This window comes from Oncorhynchus masou, chromosome 11 (assembly GCF_036934945.1).
Source record: "Oncorhynchus masou masou isolate Uvic2021 chromosome 11, UVic_Omas_1.1, whole genome shotgun sequence".
NCBI classification, from domain to species: domain Eukaryota; kingdom Metazoa; phylum Chordata; class Actinopteri; order Salmoniformes; family Salmonidae; genus Oncorhynchus; species Oncorhynchus masou.
Window position 1 is genome coordinate 53,139,700 of NC_088222.1, and position 22,549 is coordinate 53,162,248.

General features: G+C 42.1%; 1 protein-coding gene across 1 annotated transcript in view; it reads right to left on the reverse strand.

Annotated features, from left to right (window-relative positions):
* Nucleotides 1–13,873: 13,873 nt before the first annotated feature.
* Nucleotides 13,874–22,549, reverse strand: part of LOC135548829 (follistatin-related protein 4-like) — a 217,120-nt gene continuing 208,444 nt past the window's right edge. The window contains exons 15-16 of the mRNA XM_064978796.1: nucleotides 18,457–18,566; nucleotides 13,874–18,288 (exon numbers count right to left, since the gene is read on the reverse strand). Of these exons, the coding sequence (XP_064834868.1) occupies nucleotides 17,580–18,288; nucleotides 18,457–18,566 (819 nt within the window). The 3' untranslated portion in view covers nucleotides 13,874–17,579. The remainder of the gene's footprint in view (nucleotides 18,289–18,456; nucleotides 18,567–22,549) is intronic.

The window sequence follows — 22,549 nt, forward strand, 5'->3', positions numbered from 1 at the left end:
ATTAAACATCTCCAATCCAAAATCAAATCTAAAATTGGCTTTCTATTTCGCAACAAAGCCTCTTTCACTCACGCCGCCAAACTTACCCTCGTAAAACTGACTATCCTACCAATCCTTGACTTTGGCGATCTCATCTACAAAATAGCTTCCAATACTCTATTCAGCAAACTGGATGCAGTCTATCACAGTGCCATCCGTTTTGTTACCAAAGCACCTTATACCACCCACCACTTCCACCTTTATGCTCTAGTCAGCTGGCCCTCGCTACATATTCGTCACCAGACCCACTGGTTCCAGGTCATCTATAAGTCAATGCTAGGTAAAGCTCCGCCTTATCTCGGTTCACTGTGTCACTGACTTGTTTATTGTGTTATTGGCTTGTTTATTGTTTACTCCAGGTGTAACTCTGTGTTGTCTGTGTCACACTGCTTTGCTTTATCTTGGCAAGGTCGCAGTTGTAAATGAGAAATTGTTCTCAACTAGCCTACCTGGTTAAATAAAGGTCAAATAAAAATTAACAATAAAAATAAATAAAGAGAGAGAGACCGAGAGAGATAGACAGAGAGAGACAGAGAAAGACAGAGAGACAGACAGAAAGGGAGACCTATTTAATTCTGGCTGTATTCTCAGAAAACATGGCCGTCTGATCTTATCCCTCACCATGACCCGAAAGCCAGAGAGAGAGGCAACAACGGCCGCAGTAATGATCAGATCCTAACTAGGTGCAGCTCTAAGTTTCTCCTCTAATAAGCATAATTTGTTTTCAGCCACTCGAGAGCAGAGATAGGTCGCTGGAACCAAACCATGTTCTGCCATGGAACATAACGTACCGTTATGATTATACCGTTCCCTGAAAAAAGTACCTCGGTGGAAGCCTTCCCTTTCAAGGTCATAACCCTGAGGATTGGATTCATTCCTTAAATTCAGTACCGCTCTTCACCAAGCCCAGAACCGAGCAGCGCGGGTCCAAACAGGTGTTGTACCTCGTTTTCCTCTTTCAGGGAACTGTAGTTATACTCATACCAGTATGTTCCCTTTCAGTCGGTACTCTCGGTTAAACACATCACTCTTGGCCCAAAGCCGACTCCAACAGATACCAAATGAAATGGTCATTGGCAGACTGCTCAGACCTCCAACCCGCAAAAAAGGGGTAGCATTGGTATTGCGCAAACTGCGTGATGCCTAATGACAGTCTCCTGTTACTTGTCCGCCTGCCGCTAACTCTAGCAGGCTTGTAACCGCTCATGCATGTCACACGTGGCTAGTTGAACAGGGCAAACTCTTCATTGAGACAATGCTGAAACATCAATCCTTGGGCAAGTCAGTGCCACATTTTCATTTCTGTCGAAATCCAAATGAAAGAAAAGTAATCTTGCAAATTCAGCAGGCTATCGTGTTAAAAATACCTTCTTTATTTTATTTCTTTGGTGTGGTTATCAATTCATGAGCACCTTTTATCCCACTTCTATTGATAAAATAATTTCATGAAGTCACACAAAAGTTTACTGTGCGTAAAGTTTGAAATGCATTTGTAGGTAGGTATTTAACACACAAAACACATTTCATTAATACAATATTTAATCAGATATCTTCCTGAGATTAAGTGGATGACGATCTTTCCTAGAGGGAGGGAATCTGATTTAATTGGTCCTAAATGTAGTTAGCCCTTAGTTAGACTACCCAGAGCAGGTTAGATCTGAAGGATTCGTTGCTATACAAATGGTGAGACACTTTCGTGTTACCGGTTATCCCAAGTTTAGCTAAGAGTTGACCAAAGTCACCTCGCTAACTCTTCAAACTACATTCATAGTATAGGCTCTGGTCACCCAAACGGAAATTCCAGATCCACTCAATGTAGGCATGCAACCCCCGTTCAGCAATCGTAGGAGGAGAAAAAGAGAACAGCTCAAAAGCTAATGATCTGATGGACATAGCCAGGACTTTCGGGGGGGCATAAGGTTGCCATAAGACACAATGTCAACTATGGGTCTCCAGGGGTGAACTGAGTGGAGGAAGGGTGTACGGATAACGAGTGGAGGTCCCCAACATGTTTAGCCGTGGCCAAAGCCACGAGCAGGAATGTCTTGTAGGAGAGGATCTTCAGATCCACAGCCTCCAGTGTTTAAAAGGGGGCCTCACACATAACATCCAAAACCAAAGCGAAATCGCAAGAGGGAGCAATAGGTTTAGAAACTGGCTCACACCTTTTATGAACTGCACCACCAGGATATGAGGCCTTAAATTCAACCCTCTGAAATAGCCGCCATGTACACTTTCAAAGCGGAGAATGAATATCCCTGCTCGAAAAGCTCCTGTAGGAACATGAAAATGTCTCCCAGAGAACCTATTTTGGCACCAAAACTTGCATGCCTGCCACTTATATGCCCTTGTGGACTGAGTAGTAGCAATCCCCTCTAGCCATCAGATTGGACCTTCCAGGGCTAAGCCCACTGATCCCAAATCTCTGGCCGAGGGTGCCAAACCATGCCTGGGACAACAGATCCCAGCGCAGTGGGAGCTGGCTCCAGGATCCATCTGTATGTTGCCTGCAGCTATGATGTATAATAGGAAGGAGATGGTGGAGCGATGGAATTCGTATTTCTCTGCTTTGACGAAGAGCTGGTTCTCCAGAAGAAGCTGGACATGTTCTTGAGCGAGGATGTCATCGAGGTAGACGAACACGAACCGTCACAGAGAATGTCTTTAACCAGGGCCTGGAACACACCAGGAGTTTCAGTCTGAATGGCATCAGCAAGTATTCGTAGTTCCATCTAGCCATGTCAATGGCGGTCTTCCACTTGTCCCCTTCCCATATCTGTACAAGATGGTAGGCGTTCCAGAGGTCCAACTTGGAGAAGATGGTAGCCCACTGGAGAGGCTCAAAAGCCGAGGCGATGAGTGGAAGTGGGTAACGGTTTTTAACCGTGATGTCATTCAGGCCCCGTTAGTTGACACACGGGCACAGGGTTTTGTCCTTCTCCGCCGCAGGCAGATAGATACCCAATGCAGTCAGGCCTTGCTGAAAACCTCACAGAGGTCCTAGTATTCTGCGGGGACGGTGGAGAGGCTTTTCCCAAGCCCGCAGGAAGACGTCCCGGGCAGGCTGTGCCGACTTCAGGCAATGAGCGTGGCAGAACGTGCTCCAGGTCCTTATCAAACTCACAGTCCAGTCAATAAGGGGATTGTGTGTCTGGAGACATGGAAACACCACGTGTAACTGAGGGGATTCCATAAGTAGAAACTGGATCAACTCGCTGTGGTTGTCTGACACTTGCAGGTTGATACGAACCGTGTTGTAGACTCTGCCAAATGATCGCCCATCCAGCACTCATCCAGCACTCCTTGGGAATGGAGAGGGGTTGAGTGGGGATTCCCAGCTCAGACACCAGGGTAGCGTCCATAAAACTCTCGTCGGCCCCAGAGTCAATGAGCACCCGGAGAGATTTGGACCAGTCACCCCACAGCAGGATGACATGGAGAGGGGTACGGGTACATTCTCTGTAATGCCCATCAGCGTACTCCTGATGAACCAGGTCTTTTTACAGGACAGGTAGAAATGTAATGACCTGTAGTCCCACAATACACACAACTGTTGGGGTTCAGTCTGTGTAACTGTTCGACAGGAGGCAATCTAGTTCTGCCAAGTTGCATAGGCTCCGGAGGAGTTGAGTCAGCAGACCTCTGTGAATCCTGGGGGAACTCGGGTAACCTTGGATTCTCTCGGCAATGTAGACACCGAGGACTTCCGGGATTCCTCAGAAGGTGATTTGGGATCCATGGATGAGCGAGGGGGAGTGGGAACAGACATCTTCTCTCTCCTATGTTCCTGTAGTCGCCCATCGATCCGAATGGTCAAGGAGATGAGAGGGTCGAGATCGAAGGACAGCTCCCGAGCTGTGAGCTCGTCTTTCACCTCCTCCGATAAACCGTGAATGTGTCGAGCAGGGCTTCCGGGTTCCAGGCACTCTCGGCGGCCAACGTGAGGAAATCGACCGCATAGTCTTCCACACTACGGGTGTCTTGGCGTAGCTGGAGTAGCATCCGAGCAGCCTCTCTCTCTGACAACAGATAATTAAGCACTTTCTTCACCACCGCCATAAACTCCTCTAGACTGAAACACATGGTGGCTTGTTGCTGCCACACCGCCATAGCCCAGGCAAGAGCCCTCCTGGACATCAGTGTTATAAGTTACGCTACCTTAGAGCAGTCCGAGGGAAAAGAAGAGGACTGTAGCTCAAAGATGAGGGAGCACTGGTCGAAAAATGCCCGACAGGTCCCTGTATCTCTAGCAAAGTATTCCGGAAGAGGTAAGCAGGGTTCTCGGGAAGCCGGGGTGGGTGGTGGGGATACGCTGCTGACAGTGGGGTTACTGAGAGGCTGGGAGGTTACGATAGGGGCTGGCTGTCTCATAGACAATCCGAGGACTTGCTCCAGCATTGTATTTAAAGCACAGTCGTGGCATTCCGTCAAGGTCTGGAATCCTTCCATAAGACCTCGAAGTAACTCGCTGTGTCTCTCAATGGTGGCTACAAGGAAGGAGACTGCGTTGCGGAGCTTGTCCGAGTCTGCTTGGTACTTATGGCTAGTTTGTACTATCATGACTCATGATAAGACCCAGATGCAGACAGTTCGATTTACAGATGTTTATTGTCCAAACGGCGGGGCGGACAAAAGACAGGTCAAGGGCAGTCAGAGGTCAGAGGTCCGTAATCCAGGGCAGAGTTAGTAAGGTACAGAACGGCAGTCAGGCTCAGGGTCAGAGCAGGCAAAGGTCAGTAATCCAGGGCAGTGTCAGACAGGTACAGAACGGCTGGAAAAACACTGGAAAAACAACTAGGAAACAAGCGCTTGAGCGAAACAGTACGGGAAAAACACGCTGGTAGGCTTTACGAGACAACTCGAACTAGCAACAGACAAACAGAAAACACAGGTATAAATGCACATGGGATAATGGGGAAAATGGATGACACCTGGAGGGGGTGGAGACAAGCACAAGACAGGTGAAACAGATCAGAGAATATGACTTGGTGAAAAACAGTTTTTTGGATCTAAGACGCTTACCACTTTTTCCATGTGGTTTCTTCCTTCACAGAAATGATGATTGCTTCCTAAATATTTGGTCAAATTATGAATTTTATGTATGGTTTCCTCAAAACAAGGGGTGACTCAACTAACTCTTTGGCTCAACTTACCCCACTCTCCCCTACCAAGAGTACCGACTGAAAGGGAACTTCAAATTGCTGTACCTAGCCTGGGCGCCCTGTCTGTTTTTGCTTTAGAAAACAAATATATTGTTTGTTGTCCATCCATATAGTCACAAATGCTATAGATATGGTGACCAGGTCACAAATGTATAGGAGTGATGATGTGTAGGAGTGATGGATACTGTGGTTTAGAGAGGCAACATAATGATCTACCCAATCAAAACTGTATGTGAAGATATGAGGGTGAGTGTAATTGCATTTCAATCATAAGTGAAGAGACTTGAAGTGAGGTGCATACCTCTCATTTGGAAAGAATTCTATGTGCTGTACAGTGTGTCTTTGTACATTGTCAGAATTACATCACACCATAGCCTCATGTTCTCAAACAACTCATTATAATGAAGTATATTAAGTATATTAATATGAAACTACTATACAAAATGCCATGCAGACAAAAGCATATTGAAAATGTTCTGCATAACTATCCCTACCTCCCACTCACACATAATTGGAGCTTTGCCAATCATCCACTACAAATCCAGTATTTCCACATATTTTCTTCACATCATCTCAAAGTTCTTATTGTGATGAAACATTTACTTCTTTTTCCCTGGGACCATCACAATCTCATTGCCAACTTTTCCCAGGAGAGCCTGGAAGACTGCATGATGGATCGAAGAGTTCTATCCTGGTGATGTTTGGAATCCTGGGAGATGGTGGTGGGATGCGCCCCAAATGGAACCCTATTTCCTATATAGTGCACGACTTCGACCCTGCCCTAGTCAAATGTACTGCACTATATTGGGAGTAGGGTGCTATTTGGGACGCTAGGGATGTGAATAGGGTGGTAATTGGCCGTGTGATCAGATTCACATGCTCTGTGGTTTGAGCCGACACACCGGTTGGCTCTGCCTGGGAAGGGAATGAGTGTCCTGGGAAACCTGATGCTGACGGAGAGTATATTGACAGCGTCCCTCACAAGCACATTGGTATGAGTAATTGACATGGATCGGAGACCATGTTGAGCACTGAAGCCTATATATAACGTGAACTTCCACAGGAGTGAAGGCCATCTGCCAGCCAGCCACCTCAGCAGTGGTCTGAAACTATGAATGACAATGGCCTAGAGAGGGACAGGGATGGAGCTTCTGCAGAAGGGTAATTGGGTCATCAGGTAATTGACTAGTGGCCTGTGATTCATCAAGATTGTCACAGACTCAGAGTGTGAGTTAGACCATTACATTCGGGTGGTCTTTATTCAGTGAATGTGTTCTTGCAATTTTTTTTTTTTAACTTCTTATGGCTGAGATCCCGCTAACGGGATCGATATGACAACAGCCAGTGAAAGTGCAGGGCGCCAAATTCAAAACAACAGAAATCCCATAATTAAAAGTATTTCACACCATTTTAAAGATACACGTCTTGTTAATCCCACCACAGTGTCCGATTTCAAATAGGCTTTACGGCAAAAGCACCACAAACGATTATGTTAGGTCAGAGCCAAGTCACAGAAAAACACAGCCATTTTTCCAGCCAAAGAGAGTCACACAAATCAGAATTAGAGATAGAATTAATCACTAACCTTTGATGTTCTTCATCAGATGACACTCATAGAACTTAATGTTACACAATACATGTATGTTTTGTTGAATGAAGTTCATATTTATATAAAAAAATCTCTGTATACATTGGCGCGTTATGTTCAGTAGTTCCAAAAACATCTGGTGATTTTGCAGAGAGCCACATCAATTTACAGAAATACTCATAAATATTGATGAAAATACAAGTGTTATACATGAAACATTAGATACACTTCTCCTTAATGCAACCACTGTGTCAGATTTCAAAAAAGCTTTACAGAAAAAGCTAACCATGCAATAATCTGAGTACGGCGCTCAGAGACCAAAACAGCCAAACAAATATCCTCCTTATTGTGCAGTCAACAGAAGTCAGAAATAACATTATAAATATTCACTTACAAATCAAAATTCATGATGCGCGTTCACTAGGAGCAGACGAAAAGTGAAAAAGTTACGTTACAATCCGTAGAAACATGTCAAACGAAGTATAGAATCAATCTTTAGGATGTTTTTAACATAAATCTTCAATAATGTTCCAACCTTTGTCTTTAGAAATGCAATGGAACAGAGCTCGCTCTCATGTGAACGAGCGTCACGAGCTAATGGCATTCTGGCAGACCTCTGACTCATTCCCCTCTCATTCGCCCCCACTTCACAGTAGAAGCATCAAACAAGGTTCTAAAGACTGTTGACATCTCGCGGAAGCCTTAGGAAGTGCAACATGACCAATATCCCACTGTATCGTCAATAGGGGCTGAGTTGAAAATCGACCAACCTCAGATTTCCCACTTCTTGGTTGGATTTCTTCTCAGGGTTTTGCCTGCCATATGAGTTATTTATACTCACAGACATCATTCAAACATTTTTAGAAACATCAGAGTGTTTTCTATCCAAATATACTAACAATGTGCATATATTAGCAACTGGGACTGAGTAGCAGGCAGTTTACTCTGGACACCTCTGGGCACCTTATTCATCAAAGCTACTCAATACTGCCCCCAGACTTACTTTGTGTCAAAGTTTAACAAGGATTCTCTCCTCCTCACCAGTGTCATAATCAAAGATACAGTTGAAGTTGGAAGTTTACATAAACCTTAGCCAAATACATTTAAACTCAGTTTTTCACATTTCCTGACATTTAATCCACTTAAAAATTCCCTGTCTTAGGTCAGTTAGGATCACCACTTTATATTAAGAATGTGAAATTTCAGAATAATAGTAGAGAGAATGCTTTTCTTCAGGGTTTATTTCTTCCATCACATTCTCAGTGGGTCAGAAGTTTACATACACTCAATTAATATTTGGTAGCATTGCCTTTAAAATGTTTAACTTGGGTCAAACGTTTTGTGTAGCCTTCCACAAGCTTCCCACTACAAGTTGGGTGAATTTTGGCCCATTCCTCCTGACAAAGCTGGTGTAACTGAGTCAGGTTTGTTGGCCTCCTTGCTCGCACACGCTTTTTCAGTTCTGCCCACGCATTTTCTATAGGTTTGTAATGGCCACTCCAATACCTTGACTTTGTTGTCCTTAAGCCATTTTGCCACAACTTTGGAAGTATAATTGGGGTCATTGTCCATTTGGAAGACTCATTTACCACAAAGCTTTAACTTCCTGACTGATGTCTTGAGATGTTGCTTCAACATATCCACATAATGTCCATCCTCATGATGCCATCTATTTGGTAAAATAAACCATTCCCTCCTGCAGCAAAGAACCCCGAAAACATGATGCTGCCACCCCCGTGTTTCACGGTTGGGATGGTATACTTTGGCTTGCAAGCATCCCCCTTTTTCCTCCAAACACAACAATGGTCATTATGGCCAAACAGTTCTATTTTTGTTTCATCAGACCAGAGGACATTCTCCAAAAAGTATGATCTTTGTCCCCATGTGCAGTTGCAAACCGTAGTCTGGCTTTTTATGGCAGTTTTGAGCAGTGGCTTCTTCCTTGCTGAGCGGGCCTTTCAGGTTATGTCGATATAGGATTTGTTTTACTGTGCATATAGATACTTGTACCTGTTTCCTCCAGCATCTTTGCAAGGTCCTGCTGTTGTTCTGGGATTGATTTGCACTTTTCGCATCCCTAGGAGACAGAACGCATCTCCTTCCTGAGCTGTATGACGGCTGCATGGTCCCATGATGTTTATACTTGTGTACTATTGTTTATACAGATGAACGTGGTACCTTTAGACATTTGGAAAATGCTCACAAGGATGAACCAGACTTGTGGAGGTCTACAATTCATTTTCTGAGGTCTTGACTGATTCCTTTTGATTTTCCCATAATGTCAAGCAAAGAGACACTGAGTTTGAAGGTGGGCTTTGAAATATATCCACAGGTACACCTCCAATTGATTCAAACGATCTCAATTAGCCTATCAGAAGCTTCTAAAGCCATGACATAATTTTCTGGAATTTTCCAAGTTGTTCAAAGGCACAGTCAACTTAGTGTATGTAAACTTCTGACACACTGGAATTATGATACAGTGAATTATAAGTGAAATAATCTGTCTGTGAACAATTGTTGGAACATTTACTTGTGTCATGCACAAAGTAGATGTTCTAACCGACTTGCCAAAACTATAGTTTGTTCACAAGAAATTTGTGGAGTGGTTGAAAAACAAGTTTTAATGACTCCAACCTAAGTGTATGTAAACTTCCGACTTCAACTGTATGATCAAGAGGCTCACATACAGTATATCGTTTGATCATTGTGCTGCCATAGAATGAATTGTGAGCAAGGCCTCAAAAAACTTTATATATGGGGGAAAGAATCTATTGCGAAAAGGTTCCCATGGGGGTTGCCATGGAAGCCAAGAAGGGGAGTGAGTTGTGTGTGTTTGTGTATTCAAACACACATGCATGTGGGGGACTGAAGAGGAAGTCTGTGCATCTGGTGAATGGGCATGTGCCTGAACTCAATTTTAGACACTAATTGTAGTCTCATCCAATCAAACAGGTGTACAAAAGTTAAATAAAACACCCAAAATATAATGAAAATCATCCAAATGTATTTTGTGTTTTCAGATGCCGTGTGTGGACAAAATCATGGAACCTTATGACAATCAGATTAAATGAACTACATTTTTCAGACAGAAAACTTGTAAATCGGTCCAATTCTGCCGGAACACAGCAGGAGGGTTAAGGCAGTTTATACAATTGTAAAAACATTACAATACATTCAGACTGTCTGCCCTAAGGCCCCTACTCCACCACTATCACATATATAGTACAAAATCCATGTGTACGTGTGTGTATAGTGTGTATGCTAATTTGTGTGTGAGTATGCGCCGATGTTTGTGTTGCTTCACAGTCCCCGCTGTTCCGGTTTTTAAAATTTGTTTTTAAATCAGATTTTACTGCTTGCGTGAGTTACTTGATGTGGAATAGAGTTCCATGTAGTCATGGCTCTATTTAGAATTGTGCGCCTTCCATAGTCTGTTCTGGACTTGGGGACTGTGAAGAGACCTCTTGTGGCATGTCTTGTGGGGTATGCATGGGTGTTCGAGCTGTGCGCCAGTAGTTCAAACAGACAGCTCAGTGCATTCAACATGTCAATACCTCTCATAAATACAAGCAGTGATGAAGTCAATCTCTCCTCCACTTTGAGCCAGGAGAGATTGACATGCATATTATTTATGTTTGCTCTCTGTGTACATCCAAGGGCCAGCCGTGCCTTGCCTTTGACCTTGACAGTTTACAATCCAGGGTAACTCCAAGCAGTTTAGTCACCTCAACTTGCTCAATTTCCACATTATTTATTACAAGATTTGGTTGAGGTTTAGGGTTTAGTGAATGATTTGTCCCAAATACAATGCTTTTAGTTTTAGAAATATTTAGGACTAACATATTCCTTGCCACCCACTCTGAAACTAACTGCAACTCTTTAAGTGTTGCAGTCATTTCAGTCGCTGTAGTAGCTGACATGTATGGTGTTGAGTCATCCGCATACATAGACACTCTGGCTTTCCTCAAAGCCAGTGGCAATTCATTAGAAAAGATTGAAAAAGGTAATGAGCCTAGACAGCTGCCTTGGGGAATTCCTGATTCTACCTGGATTATATTGGAGAGGCTTCCATTAAAGAACACCTTCTGTGTTCTCTTAGACAGGTAACTCTTTGTCCACAATATAGCAGGAGGTGTAAAGCCATAACACATACGTTTTGCCAGCAACAGACTATGATCGATAATGTCAAAGGTCGCACTGAAGTCTAACAAAACAGCCTTCACAATCGTTTTATCATCAATTTCTCTCAGCCAATTATCAGTCATTTGTGTAAGTGCTGTGCTTGTTGAATGTCTTTCTCTATAAGCATGCTGAATGTTTGTTGTCCATTTGTTTACTAAAAATAGAATTGACTCTGGTCAAACGCAATTTTTTCCATAAGTTTACTAATGGTTGTTAACAGGCTGATTGGTTGGCTATATGAGCCAGTGAAGGGGGCTTTACTATTCTTAGCAGAAAGACTTTTGCTTCCCTCCAATCCTGAGGGCACACAGCTTCTAGTAGGCTTAAATTGAAGATGTGGCAAATAGGAGTGGAAATATTGTCCGCTATTATCCAAGTTGTCTGACCCCTGTGGCTTGTCATTGTTGATAGTCAGGTTCTTCGCTGGTAGCCAGTGATGTAGTGGAAAACATATAGGTGGGTATACTCTTATTGCCGGTCACGGTGAAAAAGTAACACTCATTAAACTTTCAATACATTTTTCAGAAAAAGGTGGGTAAACCCAGAACAGGTAGCTTACCTTCAATATAACGCATGAGTTGAATCAAAACATGTTTAACACGAGTTATCCATAATTCATGAGTTAATGCTTGGAGTCTTCACAGATTGTGTGACATAAAACACTACCTTTCCTTACGTTTAATGATATTTATGACAGTGTTATTTGTAATTATTAAGCTTTTAACATTTGTGTAATTCAATTGTTAAATGCTTACAGTAATAATGACACATAACACATTGAACTTAACCCTGTACGAATCATGGAGATCTCTAAAAATTCACTGTCATTGTAACTATACCTACGTAACATTTCACTATGTTTTGCCGTGAAAACAGTTCTCATGGGCACACAAATCCAAATAATGTAGGCATATTACATTGCGAAATCGAATGCTTCTAATCGAAAGGGTCAACTCTTCGCCTACTGTCAATAACGTACTTGTGGGATGGATTGGATGTGCATTGGTGTCTAGCTGTAGGCTAGTTGTCTAGTGATATTGTCGACCATCATCAGCTGATCCAGGAAAGAAAACAAGCATTGATAGAAAATCATAAAGCTAAATAAATGGTCTACTACTTCGCACCACAGACGAAACGGGGAACACCAGCGCACCTGAAAAACAAAGCAAAGAGTGCTCTAATCAGCTGACTGACAAAAGAAAACAATGACAAATCAACGGATAAACATAACACATTGGAATAAAGGCATGGGCTATTTCTATCAAGGGCTCATGGCAAACAACTGGCGAAAATGAGGAAGTACAAAGGGAAATCGATGAGTAAAGGAGCTCAGCTTAGGCCAAAATGTTGCACTACTGAGTAGACTGCTCAGACACATAGAAATACATGGTTTACATCATGATAGAGCAACCTGTTCTCAGAGCATTTCATACTATTCTGTATGTGCATCCGAGATACTCCATTAGTATGATATGTTAGGTTTTATATGGGATGTATTCATTTGTGGATGTCCGTTACCCATTTTGTATGATATGTTACATTACATTTCTAAGCTAGCTACAAAATATGTTGACACTTGCTCGTTGAACAGCTCATTCCAAAATCATGGGCATTAATATGGAGTTGGTCCCCCATTTGCTGCTATAACAGCCAAGGACAGTAAGGATTTCCACTAGAGGTTAGAACATTGCTGCAGGGACTTGCTTCCATTCAGCCACAAGAGCATTAGTGAGGTTGGGCGTTTAGGCCTGGCTCGCAGTCGGCGTTCCAATTCATCCCAAAGCTGCTCGATGGGGTTGAGGTCAGGGCACTGTGCAGGTCCGTCAAGTTCTTCCTCACCTATCTCAACAAACCATTTCTGTATGGACCTCGCTTTGTGCATGGGGGCATCATCATGCTGAAACAGGAAGGGGTCTTCCCCAAACTGTTGCCACAATGTTGGAAAAAGAGAATCGTCTAGACTGTTATTGTATGCTTTAGTGTTAAGATTTCCCTACACTGGAATTAAGGGGCCTAGCCCGAACCATGAAAAACAGCCCAGACCAGTATTCCTCCTCCACCAGACTTTACAGTTGGCACTGCATTGGGGCAGGTAGCATTCTCCTGGCATCCGCCAAACCTAGATTAGTCCGTCGGACTGCAAGATGGTGAATCGTGATTCATTGCTGCAGAGAATGTGTTTCCGCTGCTCCAGAGTCCAATGGCGGTGTTGATGGGCAACCTTTGGGTTTCTAGACGTTTGCGTTATACACCCACCCATCCACTTAGAGCAACCACCTTTTGTTTCTGCCTTGAGTAACCATCTGTCTTATATAACCATACTAAACGTAACATATCATCCTAAATGGAGTGTCCCAGATTTACATACAGAATAATACAAAATGCTCTGAGATGGTTACTGGTTGGACAGAGGTGGGAGTGTTAGTTTAATTTCGAAGCTTTTATTTTAATATTTACCACTGTAAAACAAAGTTGAAAAAGTTAAAGTTAAAGACATAGAAGAATGGTTAAATGAGCATTTAGTGACCACCTAAAGTTTGAGTTTTGTTGCATTTAGGGGAGCTGAGCCCCCCTGATTCCCCCGCAATTCACACCTTGCACAGACTCCTTGTCGTCCATGCAATTTAAAGGCAAAGTGATGTGAGATTGTGGAATCAGTTTACCTTTGGTCAACCATGTTTCATATTCAAATGTTTACTGAAGATGCAATGCATCTTCACAACAGAAACAATCTTTGCGTGTTCTCTTTTGTCCTCTGTTTTGGCATCCATAGATTGGGTGATGAAATAAATAGCATCTAATGAGAATTTGGTTCCATTCTCATTATTTGCCAATTCTGTAGCATGTTCCTAAAAAACGGAATGGTTAGAAGAAAATACGCTTCTTAGTAAATAGTCAATTTTATATTTTATTGAAAAACTGGGGGGGGAAGAAAAATGACATCCCAGGCAACACAATACAGTATACAGTACAGTATGTCATATCCTTACAGTCAATGCTAATTCAAATACATCACTGGTGAGCTGGGTCTTGTCCGTGGGTAGATAATATGAGGTATAGACACTGGTTCCATACATTTCAGTTCAGATGAAGCAACTCAAAAATATATTTAAAAAATAACATTTTAATATATTATTGTACAGAGGCAATTGTTAGGTGGGGGAAAAAAAGCATATGAGTCATTAAAGGGAGACTCCACTCAAATGATATTTTGCTATTTTTGTTCATTAATCCACTGTTCTGCATGTCAGCAGTCAAGATAAGGGATTTTCAAGAAGCAAAGTGCCACATCATCACGATGTTTCGAAACGCATCACCAAGTGGACAAATGAAAAAAAAAGACTAATATATAGTTTTTGTGTGAAGTTTCCCTTTAACAATTGGAGGAGAAGTAATACATTTATACACCCAGACTGTTTTAACATCTTAGGAAAAATCTACTCACAAAACACATACATCATACAACAGTTATTGCCTTAACAATGAGAATGTGTTGCATAGAGATAAACCAGCATGGATACAGCTACAAGCCTTTAAGGTTGCCAAAGATCTTAGAACAGCACACATTTATCCTCTAATTTAGGCCTCTTGTGTTGTTGATATTTATATAACATTTGACATATCTGCTGATTTTAATACTCTTAGTTGAGCCTATATGAATTCATATCTGATAACTATGTGGTTTTTAGTGCTTAAAGAACTGTGTAGCTCTGTTAACAATGTGAGATTTAGAGGCAGGCGTATCTTGCCGTTACTTAGCCAGTTACTGAGGGATGGGTAACACAAGCCCCATTTATACATGGTGCTAACATGCATCCTTTGTCCTGATCACATTCTGATTGAGCCCACAATTTTAGGCAGCAGTAGACGATTAAAAGATGCTTTGTGATCTGATTGCTATCAGATCTTATAAATGTAAACAGACAAGATAAGGACAAGATCAGGACAAGATCAGAACGAAGGATGCATGTTAGAGCCAAGTATAAACAGTGATAAAAATGTCAGTTTTAGCCACGTATCAGCACAATGCTAATATATTGTTTGTGTTTAGTCAAAGTCATAGTTTTGTCCTAATAGTAAAGAATGTCTGCTGACTGGATGGTTTTTTTTCTCAGTCATAATATTGTCGCTCTAGTTGCAAGAAGTCCCCCGTTGAGACTGGTCATTGTCGTAACTGCTGAAGAAGAGCTAGTATGTTGTCCTGGGGCAACCCAAAACCCATTACCACTGGACACATCCTGACTCAACCCAACAGAAAAAAAACAAAGGAGACGCTGTGTTCGCCATTGGCGGGTCTGGGCCACTCTTCTGAGCATTACAAATGGTACTCCTCATTTAGAAACTACTCTTGCCTGGTTTCAGACAGAAAGCTACACTGGATCGATTGGGCTTTGGATGGAAGAAGAGTATTGTAAAGAGAGTCAGATGTGACAAAGGGATGTCTGCAACGTTTTCAGACCTGTGCTGTCCAGATGTCAGGATGACGTACTGTATGAGAAACTGCTGCACAAAAGAGCCAAATCCAGAGGCCCAGATAGCAACAAATTCGTAACAATTTGATGTAGCTCTAACAACTTGATGTAATGAACGTTGAAAGACATATACAGCATCAGTTTGGGGTTATATACCATAGTTTGTCCTCACGTTAGCAACAAACATATGTGTTTGGTGAAATTTGTCCCTGAATATTCACATATTTTATGTTCAAAGTAATTTATAATGTGACACAGCTGCACGTTTTTTTTTGTCATTTTATTAGATATTATTTTACAAACCATTTCCCTCATAAACAAGAACACACCAAATGCATAAAGAAAACTGGACTCGTTTGAATGTGTTCTAAACAAGAACAATTTATATCTACAACAGTGTCTCTAATGTCAATATCATACCAAGAGGTTCAGGTTTGCAGCCATGGTCTTGGTTAGAGACCAGGTATGTAATATATGTGACATTTTCACCAGCAACTGTACTGTTTGTGATCCTGTGTACTTGAAGGCCGGGATTCAATCAGAGGCGCATCGATGATAAGCACATTGCACTAGTGGCAATGTACCTTTTAAAGGCAATTTTCCTGACGATTGTGGATGTTGCATTCACTGTAAATGCTGCAGAAATTACCTTGTCGACAAGCAGAAATGACCTTGTTGATAACGCGCCTTTGATTGAATCCCAGCCGAAATGCTCTTAAACAATATTAGTGAGATGAGTCTCAACTCTCAGTACATGCATATGGAACACTCAGTTCTGATGATGCCTTTGGTGGTGACTCACATGAATTATTCTGAAGTTACTCTGTAATGGTGGCAAAATAAGTACTTTGGTCTGAGTGCCTGATGCTTTTTGATGGCAATTACGGATTTTATTTTATTTTCCGTGACCGCAAAATAATTGGGCTTCAAATTGGGCTTTTTGAATATATATTACACATCTCTGCCTCACTCCTGGAACACACACATATTTCTCTCTCGAAACAACAGTGTTCTAAGAAATGTCATCAAGCCTTTGCTTCTGTGTCAGATTGAGCCAAGGCAGTTACCGTAGCAACACATATCTAAATCGCAAACATGAGCAACACATCTGTTAAACTTGGTTTGTGTCTTTTTTTAATAACAGGCGTGTTTTGCTATTACTTGCTCGTCACATACAGTACTAGCCAATATTAGGGTAACAGGCACAGCTTCTCCTTATGAGGGAAAGCTGTATTTTAGTTGTGGAGCAGTTGAAAAATGGAAACTAAGCTATAGGGAAACTGGATACACAGGACTTACAATACCTCCATGCTGATGAACAACACCCTTACAATGCTAGACTTAGTGGACAGAGGACTAGGAGGTCACTGGATCAAAACTGGAAGTAGGCTTACTGTGTGAGAGAGGGTGGGGGACATACTATACCATATATATTCTTTGTACAATAACATGTTATCCACTGATGGGTTTTCTACTGTATGCTATTAGATACTGTTTTTAGCTAAGGGATGGAAAAGTATTCTCTTTGGAAAGTAACAGGTCTTGACTAATACGGTACAACATGTTTCAAGCCAACCTGTATGTTGTTGGTCAGCATGAGAGCTTTTACAGAAAGCGTACAATAACATGGACAAGGACAAAGGCGAGTAACAGGGTGCTGTGGTTTTGAAAAGGACCGCTAACACATGTATACACTAGAGGCAGACAGACATCTTGTTGGGACTATTTGCAGTACTGGTGAACGACAAACATCTCGAAACCAAAAAGCGTTAGTCTAAAAAAAGTGAGCGTTGTGCATAGTTAAATTTTCAAAATGTCATCATTATATCCCTCCTGTTATCTGCAGTGTTACAAGGAAGTGCAATGTACAACTCCTCTTAGTTAAGTACACATAGATCACAGTTGCACTAAAGGAACTCCCCACCCATCTTCTCCCCGTAAAAATACCATAATATGATTTCCTAAATATTTTTTTCAATTATTATTTTTTGTGTACTTTTGTTACAATAACCCAGGCGTGTGTTCCTCGCACTCAGTCCCATGGTTGAGTCCACTTATGTCCATATATATCTTAATTAAGTGTTTTGGCCTGATCTCTCCCTTTCTTTCTCTCCCTCTCCCCTTCTTCCCACTCTTTCATACCTCTCCCACCCACACCACTGTGTTCCCTCTCTTGATGTCTGACACCTCACAGTGGGGTGTGTTCAGTTTGCCGTTCAACACAAAGAGAGATTCCGCTGAGGGAGTGACCAAGTACTGGCCAAACAGTCCGCTGGACACCACCACCCTGTTGGGCCCCCCCCAGGGCCAGGTGTGGTGTGACAGGGGCTCCTTGAGGCTTCCGAGGACCTCAATGTGCCCTGTTGCCAGGTCAGAGAAGAGCAGGTCTGTGCCTGAGCCAGAGGCAGCTACCACAGTGTACTGGTTGGACTTAGTGAATGAGGGCTGGAAGATCAGGTCGGACACAACGAGAGAGGTGTCCAGCTCCCGGCTCAAACCCAGCACCCCCTGGAAGGACACTGTTTGAACTCTGACCTTGCCGCGCTGCTGGTCAGGGGTGATGATGTAGCGGCCATCCGGGGACACATAGGGCTGGCCCGTGATGTTGAGGTTGGGACCAATGACAGTGTCGGTGACACTGTCGATGAGGAGCTGTGGCTGGGCTGACGTGGGGTCCCTGCTCTGAGACTGGCACTGAATGAAGTAAAAGCCACTCAGGTGTGTGTAGGCCATGCTGACGGGCACACAGCTGTAGTTCTTCAGGCTGATGGTTTTGACTCGGTGGAAGGTCTCCAAGTCAATCTTATGCACCGCAGGTTCAGATTTGAGGAAGACGAAGCCAAACCTAAGACGACAAAGTTCAAGGGAAAGGTTAATGGTCTTTTTTGGGTGATTACGGTGTGGTTAGGATTCTCATTAAATTATAATTTGCTCTTTTCTCCTCTATTTGAGAGAGATTGCGAAGATGAGGTGGTGAGGTCACCAGTGTTAAAGGTTAACGGGCCTTCTGTACCTGACGTGTGTGATAATGAGGTTGGTTGGGGGGATGAAGAAGTCATCAACCCTCTGGAAGGGGGTGCGGATGGTGTGGTGCACCTCTCCAACACTGGCCTGGGGAATCACCTAGAACAGAGCAGTCAAAGGAGTACATGAGAACAGGAATTATACAAATACAAGTGTCACTTATCTGGCAAGAGAACATAAAAAGAGAGCATGGGTTGGAGCGTTTACTTAAACATAACAGCGAAACACTTCGAAGGCAATGGTGCCATATACTCTGAACTCCAAAAGTACTGGGAAAGTGACAGACTGTCAGCTTTAATTTCAAGGTATTTTCATCCATATCGGGTGAACCATTTAGAAATGACAGTACTTTTTGTACATTTTAGGGGACCAAAGATATTGGGACAGATTCACTTATACAGTGCCAGTCAAAAGATTAGACACACCTTCTCCTTCCAGGGCTGTTATTTACTTTGACTATTTTCTACATTTTTGATTAATAGTGAAGACATCAACAATATGAAATAACACATACAGTTGAAGTCGGAAGTTTACATACACCTGAGCCAAATACATTTAAACTCAGTTTTTCACAATTCCTGACATTTAATCCTAGTTCCAATTCCCTGTTTTAGGTCAGTTAGGATCACCACTGTATGTTAAGAATGTGAAATGTCAGAATAATGGTACAGAGAATGATTTATTTCAGCTTTTATTTCTTCCATCACATTCCCAGTGGGTCAGAAGTAAACATACATTCATTTAGTATTTGGTAGCATTGCCTTTAAATCGTTTTACTTTGGTCAAACGTTTTGGGTAGCCTTCCACAAGCTTCCCACAATAAGTTGGGTGAATTTTGGCCCATTCCTCCTGACAGAGCTGGTGTAACTGAGTCAGGTTTGTAAGGCACCTTGCTCGCACACACTTCTTCAGTTCTGCCCACACATTTTCTATAGGATTGAGGTCAGGGCTTTGTGATGGCCACTCCAATACCGTAACATTGTTGTCTTTAAGCCATTTTGCCCCAACTTTGGAAGTATGCTTGAGGTCATTGTCCATTTGGAAGACACATTTTTGACCAAGCTTTAGCTTCCTGACTGATGTTTTGAGATGTTGCTTCAACATATCCAAATGATTTTCCATCCTCATGAGCCATCTATTTGGTTAAATAAACCACACCCTCCTGCAGCAAAGCACCCCCACAACATGATGCTGCCACCCTCGTGCTTCACGGTTGGGATGGTGTTCTTTGGCTTGCAAGCCTCCCCTATTCCTCCAAACATAACGATGGTCATTATGGCCAAACAGTTCTATTTTTGTTTCATCAGACCAGAGGACATTTCTCCAAAAAGTACAATCCTTGTCCCCATGTGCAGTTGCACACCGTAGTCTGGCTTTTTTATGGTGGTTTTAGAGCAGTGGCTTCTTCCTTGCTGAGCGGCCTTTCAGGTCATGTCAATATAGGACTCGTTTTACTGTGGATATAGATACTTTTATAACTATTTCCTCCAGCATCTCCACAATGTCATTTGCTGTTCAGTGATTGATTTGCACTTTTTGCACCAAAGTACATTCATCTCTAGGAGACAGAATGCGTCTCACTTTCCTGAGCGGTATGACGGCTGCGTGGTCCCATGGTGTTTATACTTGCGTACTATTGTTGGTACAGAAGGACGTGGTACCTGCAGGCATTTGAAAATTGCTCCCAAGGATGAACCAGAATTGTGGAGGTCTACATTTTCTTTTCTGCGGTATCGGCTGAGTTCTTTTGATTTTCCCATGATGTCAAGCGAAGAGGCATTGAGTTTGAAGGTAGGCCTTGAAATACATCCACAGGTACACCTCCAATTGACTCAAATGATGTTAGTTAGCCTATCAGAAGCTTCTAAAGCCATGACATAATAAGCTATTTGAAGGCACAGTCAACTTAGTGTATGTAAACTTCTGACCCACTGGAATTGTGATACAGTGAATTATAAGTGAAATAATCTGTCTGTAAACAATTGTTGGAAAAATGACTTGTGTCATGCACAAAGTAGATGTCCTAACCGACTTGCCAAAACTATAGTTTGTTAACAGAACATTTGTGGAGTGGTTGAAAAACGAGTTTTAATGACTCCGACCTAAACGTATGTAAACTTCTGACTTCAACTGTATGGAATCATGTAGTATCCCAAAAAATGTTAACAAATGAAAATATATTTTATATTTGAGATTCTTCAAAGTAGCCACCCTTTCTTTGCCTTGATGACAGATTTGCACACTATTAGCATTCTCTCAACCAGCTTCATGAGGTAGTCACCAGGAATGCATTTCAATTAACAGGTTTGCTTTTTTTTAAGTACATTTCTGTAATTTCTTTCCTTAATGCATTTCAGCCAATCAGTTGTGTTGTGAGAAGGTAGGGGTGGTATACAGAAAATAGCCATATTTGGTAAAAGACCAAGTCAATATTATGGCCAGAACAGCTCAAATAAGCAAAGAGAAATTACAGTACATCATTACTTTAAGACATGAAGGTCAGTCAATGCGGTACATTTCAAGATCTTTGAAAGTTTCTTCACATGCAGTCGCAAAAACCATCAAGCGCTGCCACAACACTGGCACTCGTGAGGAACGCCACAGGAAAAGAAGACCCAGAGTTACCTCTGCTGCAGAGGATAAGTACATTGGAGTTAACTGCACCTCAGATTGCAGCCCAAATAAATGCTTTTCAGAATTCCAGTAACACACATCTCAACATCAACTGTTCAGAGGAGACTTCATGAATCAGGTCTTCATGGTCGAATTGCTGCAAAGAAACCACTACTCAAGGACACCAATAAGAAGAAGAGACTTGTTTGGGACAAGAAACAGGAGCAATGGACATTAGACCATCCTTTGCTCTGATGAGTCCAAATTTGAGATATTTGGTTTCAACCGTTGTGTCTGTGTGAGACACAGAGTGGGTGAACGGATGATCTCAGCATGTGTGGTTCCCACCGTGAAGCATGGAGGAGGTGTGATGATGCTTTGCTGGTGACACTCTCTGTGATTTATTTCAAATTTAAGGCACACTTAACCAGCATGGCTACCACAGCATTCTGCAGCGATACGCCATCCCATCTGGTTTGCACTTAGTGGTACTATCATTTTTTTTAACAGGACAATGACCCAAAATACACCTCAAGGCTGTGTAAGGGCTTTTTGACCAAGAAGGAGAGTTATGGAGTGCGGCATCAGATACCTAGCCTCCAAAATCACCCAACCTCAATCCGATTGAAATGGTTTGGGATGAGTTAGACGGCAAAGGTAACAAGTGCTCAGAATATGTGGGAACTCCTTCAAGGCTATTGGAAAATCATTCCTCAAGAAGCTGGTTGAGAGAATGCCAAGAATGTGCAAAGCTGTCATCAAGGCAAAGGGTGGCTACTTAGAAGAATCTCAAATATAAAATATATTTTGATTTGTTTAACACTTTTTTGGTTATTACATGATTCCATATGTATTATTTCATAGTGTTGATGTCTTCACTATTATTCTACAATGTAGAAATAAGTCAAAATAAAGAAAAACCCTTGAATCAGTAGGTGTGTCCAAACATTTAACTGGTACTGTATCTGTATTAAAGTAGTCAAAAGTTCAGTATTTGGTTACATGAAGTTTGACTCTGCAAACTTGTTGGATGCATTTGCTGTTTGCCCAATAGAAATGAATGGTAAATAATGTATTGTGTCGATTATTTCATCATATATTTAAAGTAAAAAAATCTAAAACAAAATTGAAAACAAGAATTTTTTTAAATTATCGAACCGAAACCGAACTGACTTCAAAAAGCACTAATCGCTCAGCAATAGCTTACAGTCTCCACTTTATCCTCATTGTCATTGTATCATTTCAAATCCAAGGTGCTGGAGTACAGAGCCAAAACAAAAACAAATGTGTCAGTGTGCATTGGGAAGTATAGTTAAACTGATGATATATGGCCTCACCTCAAGACATGATAGACACATTTATTGGCTAATGGTTGCTTGAGAAGATACAAGTCACAAGTCAAAGGTGGTCGTCTGACTCATCCATTTCTCATTGGACGATCTATCCATCCACTTTATTGGCCCCACCCA